Genomic DNA, 8,857 nt, shown 5'->3' on the forward strand with positions numbered 1-8,857 from the left:
CATCAACAAGTATTAAGGATAGTAATGAAGTAGTATGTATTAATCACAGAGTGTAGAATACACAAGGTCGATTTAAATCCAGTAGAATGTGTGGCTTTCACCTCCCACACCAAAATAAGATGCAAGGGAGCAAATTAATCAAGAGCAACGGGAGGATCTCCGTCTAAGATACGTAATTCATACCATGAAGTCAGTCGTAGGCTTCTGTGGATTCCCTTGCGTACTGAAAAAGTTTGTGTTGCAAATAACTTTCCCAGACATCAAAGAATGGATGTACCCGTTTTTCTTTTTCAAACATGGTTTCCACCCAATCCATTCTAAAAATGTTATGCAGGACTTCCGGTTCCGGCTCCCATGTGATCGGGAGCCTGGCGTGAGAGCTCCGTTGCTACCCCGGCCAGCACAGCAAGCAGAGCCGCGCTCGCGGACACAAACCCGGCGGCTCCCGCAGCCTCAGTGAGGGGAAGGTCTCCTCCACCATATGGAGAAATTTCTCACCTCTTCCATGCCGGCAAAGCAGCAAAGATCCCGCTCTGAGCGGCGCCGGGCAGAATCCAATATGGCCGCCGCACCGGACACACAGGAGCAGCTGGATGATGGGTCTCGGCCTGCCTCTCCCTGCAGCCCCAGTCTCATATGAGGATGTCGTGAAAGCTATCAAGGTAACGATGGGGCCCCTCATGGACACACACGCTGCTAAGTTAACGCAGGTGGCACAGGACATTAAGTCTCAGATGAAATAGCTGTCCCAGAGGGTATTAGTCACGGAGCAGAGATTGGGGGAAGTGTTCCAAGATGTAGCAGAATTGAAAACGAACGCTGACACTATGCAGAAATCTTATTACCAAGGTATGAATAAATTAGACGACCTGGAGAACAGATCGAGGAGGAATAACATCAGGGTCATGGGCCTAGCAGAATCTCTTAAAGCGCCAGACCTATACCGTTTTCTACAGGAGTCTCTTCCGGAGTTGCTGGACATTAAGGATACATGTGCAGACATGGTAGTGGAGAGGGCCCATCGTCTCGGACCGCCCAGGACGGGTCACTCAGAACGCGAGGCCACGCGTGGTAATTTTTCGTTGTTTAAACTTTCTGCATAAAGAAGCTATTTGGTCTGCTTCCAGGAGACACAGAGCTCTGGCATGGGATGGTAGGGACATTCGTCTCTTTCAGGATTACTCCGCAGAAGTCTCCAGAGCCCGCAAGGATTTCTCCCAGATTTGTTCACGCCTGGTCCAGGAGGGCAAGAAATTTGCACTGCTGTACCCTGCACGATTACGGCTCTTTGAAGGGGAATCATTTTGTGACTTTTCTAATGCGGCTGACGCAGCTAGCTACCTGTCTGAAGGAAGAAAGTCGGGACACTCATCCTCTCCTGCTTCTCCACGTTCCGCATCATAGGCCCTGTGCTGAGAGATTCACGCGTCACTTGATGAAAGGCCTGGAGGTTCCGGATGGGACTGCTTGCATGCCTGCTATTTGTATGGTATCCATATGCGGGGAAAAAATTGCTTAAGTGATACTTATCCAGTTTACAAGTACTAAACACCCTCTTTTCCTTAATCTCAGTTTAGTTTGCTCAGTTGGGCTGGGGGGAAGCTGGGAGTTTCATTTTCTTCATTGAAGGTAGCTATTGACCGGGGTGTGCTAGGGGTAAGCACGCCATGTTTGAAGTTAATACCACGGATTTCTAAATGGCTGGAAGTCCTTATTTCTTGGATGATGGAGGCGAGTTGCAGCCTCCTGTCCTGCTCTGCTTTTTTGTTTCTATATGTTGTTACCCTCTCTGTGTCTTGTCTAGTCCCCCCTGTATGTTTGCTCAAGAAGCGTGGTGGGTGGAGCAGCGGTGGCTGGACCGCCATTGCATTTATGTGCTCGTCATTACTTCACTGGGTCTATTTAGATTGGCTGCATGTCGTCTTTAACGATTAGCACATGGAACGTGGGGGGTATTAACTCCCCGGCTAAGAGGAAAAAAATTCTTATGTATATGAACAAGCTCCGTATGGATATAGCTTTCCTGCAGGAAACGCATCTCCTTCCTCTAGAGATGGCCAAACTTAACACACTTCGGTGGTCAGTGTTGGCCTCGGCCCCATACTCCTCTAAGGCACGGGGGGTAGCCATATTGATTAGACAGTCTCTTTCTTATACTGTTCATTCTGTAAAGGTGGACCCGCAGGGTTGGTATATTATCGCAGACGTCACAGTAGACTGCACACGCCTATTGCTATGTAACATATATGCTCCGAATAATCGCCCCAAAGGGTTTTTTCTAGAAATGCTGAACAAACTGTATGGTCATATAGATTCCAACATTGTGTTAGGGGGGGGATTTCAATGTGGTTTCGTCTCATGCTATGGATAGGAATGTGGCTTCCAGTCGAGGGCTTAGTGACCCTAAAGTGGGTGTTAACTATATAACCCGCCGGCTGCGGGTGGTGGATGTGTGGAGGGCGTGCTATCCGCTAGAACGGGATTATACTTGCCTGTCAGCTGCATATGGTACGCTTTCCCGCATTGATTACTTGCTGTTGTCAGAACATATGTTCCCCAAGGTTATGGATGCTGGGATCAAAGCTATAAGTATCTCGGATCATGCCTTATGTTGGATTAAGCTGGCGGTGCAGGTGGATAAGGGTCCGGTGCGGCAGTGGCGGTTCCCGGCATATCTGGCTAATTCATTGAAATTTCGTAACATGTTGGAGGCGGCGTGGCTAGACTATAAGAGTAATAACGCAAGTTATGAGTCCGAGAAGCCTCTGATGTTCTGGCAGGCATCTAAACCCATCATGAGAGGGGTAATTATGTCTTACTGCGCACACAGGGATAGGCAATTAGACGGCTCATACTTGGAAGCCCAGGCAAACTTAACGACTTCCTTTCAGAGGTTTAAGCATTCACCTACTCCAACTAATAGGGCTGATTATAATAACAAAAAGGCCGTTTTTGATAATATTCTGAATCACTTAGAAGCCAAGCACACTTTCTATAGGTCTGCTTCTTTTCACAGATATGGTAATAAACCGGGGAAATTAATGTCCTTCTTATTGAAAGGGCGCCATTCTTCCTCAGTAATTAAATCCCTCCGCACTAGCGACGGTGACCCTAGTACCGTCGCTAGTGCCAAAATAACGGAGGTGCTGAGTTCTTTTTATGCCCAATTGTATTCTCAGCCTCCTAGTAATCTGCCCAATAAAGAAGCCTTTTGGGCTAATATGAGTTTACCTCAGATGTCTGACAGCCAGGCCTCATCCCTTATGACACCCATCTCGGGGGAGGAGGTAGAGAGGGTGATTAAGGCACTGAAGACTGAAAAGGCACCGGGACCGGACGGCCTCTCCAATGATTATTATAAAATCCTAATGCCCCATATCCGGGACACATTGCAGGTATCTTTTAATGAATTACTCTCCGGTCGGGCCCTGCCTGGTTTCTTTAACTCCGCGTTCCGCAGGGTGTTGCCGAAGCCTGGCAGGGATCCGGAACTCCCGGAATCTTATAGGCCTATTTCCCTGCTTAATACGGACTATAAGCTGTTTACTAAGATATTGGCTGACAGGTTAAAACTTGTATTGCCCTCCATTGTCCACCCAGATCAGTCGGGATTAATTTGGGGCCGCCAGGCGGTGGTTAATATAAGAAAAGTCTTAACAGTAATGCAGAGGTTACAGTCTTCCTCAGATACGGGCACCAATGTAATTTTATCACTTGATGCCGAAAAGGCATTTGATATGGTGACTTGGGACCATTTATTTGATACCCTACATAGGTTCGGGGCCCCGTCAGCCTTTGTAGAAATGTTGGTCCGCCTATACACAGACCCGGCCACGCAAGTATTAGGCAATGGCTATATTTCTTCCCCCTTCTACATCCAGAGAGGCACCCGTCAGGGCTGTCCTCTATCCCCTCTACTATTCGCCCTGGCCCTGGAGCCACTGGCGATATCCCTCCGTGGCGCGTCTTCCTTTAGAGGCATTTTGGTGGGCAGGCTGGAGGTTAAGATAGCGTTGTTTGCTGACGATATGCTGCTATTTATCGCTGACCCCAGCAGGTCGATAGGACCTATAGTCTCCATCATTGATAGCTTTGGATCCTTTGTGGGTTACAAGGTTAATCTTTCCAAATCAGAACTCATGCCTCTATCGGGAGATGCGTCCTTCTTTAATAGGCACCCGATATTGTCCCAGTTCCCTAGGACCCAGAGGGCTCTTAAGTATTTGGGGATAATGATACCCACATCACTGGAAATGTTGTATACAGTTAACGTTCCCCCGGTCCTGACGGCTGTCCGGGCTCTCCTAGACGGGTGGGTTAATTTGCCCTTGTCCTTGCTGGGAAGGGCCACGGTCCTCAAAAGTGTAGTGTCACCGAAACTCTCATATTTTGCAGATGCTGCCATTACGCCTTACAAAAAAAGACTGTAGGTCTGTAAACTCCATGTTCTCTAAATTCTTATGGGGGGGGGGGGGGGGGGAGGAAACCAAGGATTTCTTATGCTAAACTTCAGATGCCAAGGGCGGAGGGGGGGCTGGGGATTCCAGACTTGGAAGCGTTTAGCAGAGCGGTGAGGTTCCGCTATGTCACAGACTGGTTATGGCAGCGTTCTTGTTTTACAAATTATACATTGGAGGAGGAACTGTTTGCCCCCTTCTCTCCCAGCGCTCTCCTTCACACCCCAAGGAACAAGCTGCCGGCATCACTCAAGGCGAATATTATCCTTTCAGATACTCATGGAGCCTGGCACTATTCCAATTCAAAATTACATAGAAACCCGGCCTCCTCCCGTTACACAACTTTCTGGGGGAATCCCTGCTTCAGTCCTGGGCTGGAAAATACTAACTTTAAGCAGTGGCGGGAGCAGAGAATTTCGTCTATTAGAGACGTATTTGACCCTGGGGGAAGGCATATGCTCTCCTTTGAGGAATTAAAGTCCAAATATGGTATAGCAAACTCAAATTTTTATATGTACCTGCAAGCCCGATATTTTGTCATTACTATGGCTGCCCCTATGTCCTCGCCAGACAAACAGGATCCGATAGCCACTCTCCTCACTCTCACGAATGCCTCGGCTTATCGTATATCTTATTATTATGACCATTTACGGGTGATACAGACGGAAAAGCTATGGAAACGTACGGTTTCTAATTGGGAGAGGGATGTACCGGACTTCCCGGCGCATCCAATTCTACTGAAATCCTGTCAGTATACATTTAAATATCTACACTCGGCTCAGCTTCAGGAAGTGTACTTTAAGTTATTACACAGGGCTTATATAGCCCCGGCCCAAAGAGTGCATATGATCCCGGATGGGAATAGTGAATGTTTAAAATGCCACATGTCAAGGGCCTCCTTTCTTCATTGTTTTTGGACATGTAGGAAGATTGCCACGTTTTGGAACAAAGTTATTGTATTTATTAATAGAACTCTCTCATTGAGGATCGCCAGAGACCCCATAGCTTGTTTATGCAACTGTTTTGAGGGTTGGCCTCTTGGCCCGGATAGGAAGCGAGTTACGCCCATTCTCACGGTCATCCTCTCGGTGGCTAATAAGGTTATTTTGAACCATTGGACGAAGAAGTCATCTCCCTCTTTGGGGGAATTAAAAAATGTTCTTTTACGGGTTCTCTATTTCGAGCGCCAAGCCACCTTGCCAGACATTGAGAGGGGAGTCGCTCGCTTTTACTCGAAATGGGAGCCTTACATCGACAGTCTAGACATTGATACACAGGGGCCACATTGAAAAGCTCTTTCAAAATACCTCCTGGGTTCTTCACAAACATGTAGATGCTAATTGATATGAGTTAATACCTTGCTATATTGAGGTTGATGGGCACATGGAATGGGGTAATGTATGTATGTATGCCACGCGACTAAGGAGTGAACTGTCTTGTCTTGTCTCCCCCCCTTCCCCTTTCCCTTCTTGTGTTCCCCTTATTATTTTATGATGTTTATAAGTGGGTGATGACAGTTTACAGTGTATAAGTATAGGATATGCGAAATTAAGTGGTACGAGTTGCAAGGCACAGAGACACTCGCAGTACTGTTAATGCTGAAATGCATGTATGTATCTTGGCCATTCCTATCTTTTTTCATTTTGACTCACCACTGTATGTAAAATTTTATATTATAAAAATGAGAAAAGAAAAACAGTTTTACAAAAAAAAAAAAAAAAAAATGTTATGCAGTTTTTCTTTATATAGGGGGAAAGATAGAGGGTTAGGATGTATCCAGTTTTGCAATATTGTTTTTTTAGTTGCGGAGCTTATGGCTAAAAGCAACTTCTTCCCTCCCTTAGTAATACATTGAGATTTGGGGGGAGGGAATCCAAAAACAGCCCACTCTGGGGTAAGAGGGACATAATTAATTAATGCAGTTTCCTCATCCCGTTTGACCCTTAACCAGAAGCCCCTAATTATTGGACAGTCCCAAAAGCAATTATATAAATCTGCAAGACCCCGAGTACATTTGGGACAACTATCAGAAGGGATTAAGCCCATGAGAAATTGTCTTTTAGGAGAAAGGTAGGTTCTGTGTGTTACATTATAGAACAGTTCCTGGTACATACTAGAAGGTAAAAGTTTGCAGGAAACATTAAGAAATCTTAGAAGGTCCTGAGTCGAGAGAGTTGGGAAGTGGAGTAGCCACTGACTCATCCCTGATTGTATGGCAGTTTGATCAAGAGGATTGCCCATGAATACATAATGGGAGGAAATCGCCTTTTTTTGAGAAGATCCTTGACGAATGAGAGTATCTAAAGGATTATCCCAGTCTGTATTTTTAAGTTCCCTCAGCACAGTAGAGGTGTAGTGGTGTGCTTGTAAAAATGCCACTGGATAAGATCGAAGTATTTCAAACCTAGCTACTGCTTCTAAGAATGTTAAAGGCCGTCTATCCTTCAGATTAACTAAGTGTCCAATTGAAATGATCCCTCCTAACCACCATAAGGTGAAGGGGTGAGCTGCCATGCTGCCCTGAAAGCCCGGGTTTTTGCAGAAGGGAAGGTGTGTGAATAAATGAGCATTAAACCCATTTTTGTGTCTCAAAATGTGACAGACCTTTCTCGAACTCCAGAGAAGAGGATTGTCTCAAAGAATAAGCGGGATATCCTGATCACGAGTGTGAAGAAAGCTAGCAGTATTTGAGTCACCCAACAGCTGAGATTCAAGTAGGGTATTTGCATATACGTTAGTGCCATGTATCCAATCAATTAAGTATCTCAAATGGGCTGCATGACTATACCGCCCCACGTCCGGAAAATGAATCCCTCCATTTGCCCTAGTCTGGCACAGTTTGAGTAAACTAATGCAAGGTCTCTTTCCACGCCATATAAAAGATCGAAATGGAGGGGGCAGATCTAAGCAGACGTGTCTCACTGGAGCTCCTGCCTTGGATAAAGATTTATTGCTACCTGGCTGCTCCCTAGCAACATTGGGGACTCACCCCTACCAGCTGGGGTACCCCTGTACTGGTGAGCACGGTCTGCGGAGCCGGCAGGTGTCTCCTACACCCGTGCGGGTTGTGGCCTGCTGACACGGGAGAAGCCGGGGCCTCGATTGCAGTGCGGCCCGGAAAGATGTGACCCCTTGAGGCTGGTGCCCGGGACATAGGACGCCCCCCCCCCCCCCACCCGGAGCTGAAGTACCCTGCTCTGCGCCATAGTCCCGGTGTTTGCGGGTGGTGGTGAGTGTTGCCCGCTACCCCCTTACCGCTGAGGGAATGCCCGCCTATCATCGCGGCCGCGCTGTGGAGGGTCAGAGGCGGGTGATATCTCCTGCTCTCTTCCGCAGCGGCTGCCTCTTCCTGCTTAGCGGTGCTCGGGCTGGAGGACCCCCGGCCTGCGCTGTGCGCCTGTTGCTGAGCCCGCTCCCGGCTGGTCTATCAGCGGCCTCCGGGGGCCTGAGCGGCGGGTGGTCACTTCCAGGTCCTGGTGGCGCCATCTTGAATACTGGCGTGGCGCCCACATAGCCCCCTTGCTCCCTGCTCGGTGCAACCCTTCTAAAGCCGCAGATTAGGAGGAACCCTGTAGAATATAAATCCCCCAGACATTGTCTGCTCTAATATATAACAGGAACTATAATATTTAAAATAAATAAATAAATAAGAGGGACGTGGCTCTGACAAGACGTGCAGCTTCAGAGATCCAGCTAAAAGGAGCTTGCTATCCTGATCTCCTCCTAACCCCTGCAGCCAACATCACCCCATTTGGCGCTGCCCACTGCCGTGGGTGACGTACTGAGCTCGAGAACCCTGGCTAGTGGCTCCCGCTGCATTCACGTTTGTGGCCCGTATCCCGTTCTGTAGCCGGGACATTGAGCTTGGAGCCTTCCCGGGGGTGTGCTCCGGGACCGGGGCGCGGCTGTGCCGGGACTCATAGCGGCCCTCCTTCTACCCTGCACCTGCTCACCCACCGGCCCTTGCCTGCCCTGGACCCTCGGGCGCTGTTGTACGGCGGCGTATCCCTTCGTCTACCATCCGGAGCGGCAACTGCAATTTCTCTTCCCCTGGCAGCAGCCATCTTGCTTCGCCCAGATTACATGTAAGTGGCGCCGTCTCCCCTCAGCCCCTGCCGCACAGACTTTAACATCCACTGCCTCCACGTACTTGGTGTTGCCAACGAATAATCACTCCTTCGTCCATATTTTCAAATTACCTACTCTACTGCAATATTGGCTCACAGTTGTGAACACTTCGCAATGTGAGCGTTCCTTACCTCCACCGCCACTCATGTTTGCCTAATCGACATGTTCTTGTTGTTACTGTGATTGAGTGTACCTGTTTCACATCTATCCTTTGACTGGACCGGGCCGTGCAAGAGCTCCCATCATTGTTATTTGGCTATATCCCCAACAGC

The 8,857-nt window shown here is 48.2% G+C and overlaps 1 protein-coding gene across 3 annotated transcripts in view; it reads right to left on the reverse strand.

Annotated features, from left to right (window-relative positions):
- The window catches only part of LOC134958358 (cadherin-related family member 3-like), a 419,058-nt gene extending 411,228 nt beyond the window's left edge, over window positions 1–7,830 (reverse strand). For all 3 annotated transcript variants that reach the window (XM_063940905.1, XM_063940906.1, XM_063940907.1), the window contains exon 1: window positions 7,713–7,830. In XM_063940905.1, the coding sequence (XP_063796975.1) occupies window positions 7,713–7,737 (25 nt within the window). In that variant the 5' untranslated portion in view covers window positions 7,738–7,830. The remainder of the gene's footprint in view (window positions 1–7,712) is intronic.
- Between the last annotated feature and the right edge of the window lie 1,027 nt (window positions 7,831–8,857).

This window comes from Pseudophryne corroboree, chromosome 9 (genome assembly GCF_028390025.1).
Source record: "Pseudophryne corroboree isolate aPseCor3 chromosome 9, aPseCor3.hap2, whole genome shotgun sequence".
NCBI classification, from domain to species: Eukaryota; Metazoa; Chordata; class Amphibia; order Anura; family Myobatrachidae; genus Pseudophryne; species Pseudophryne corroboree.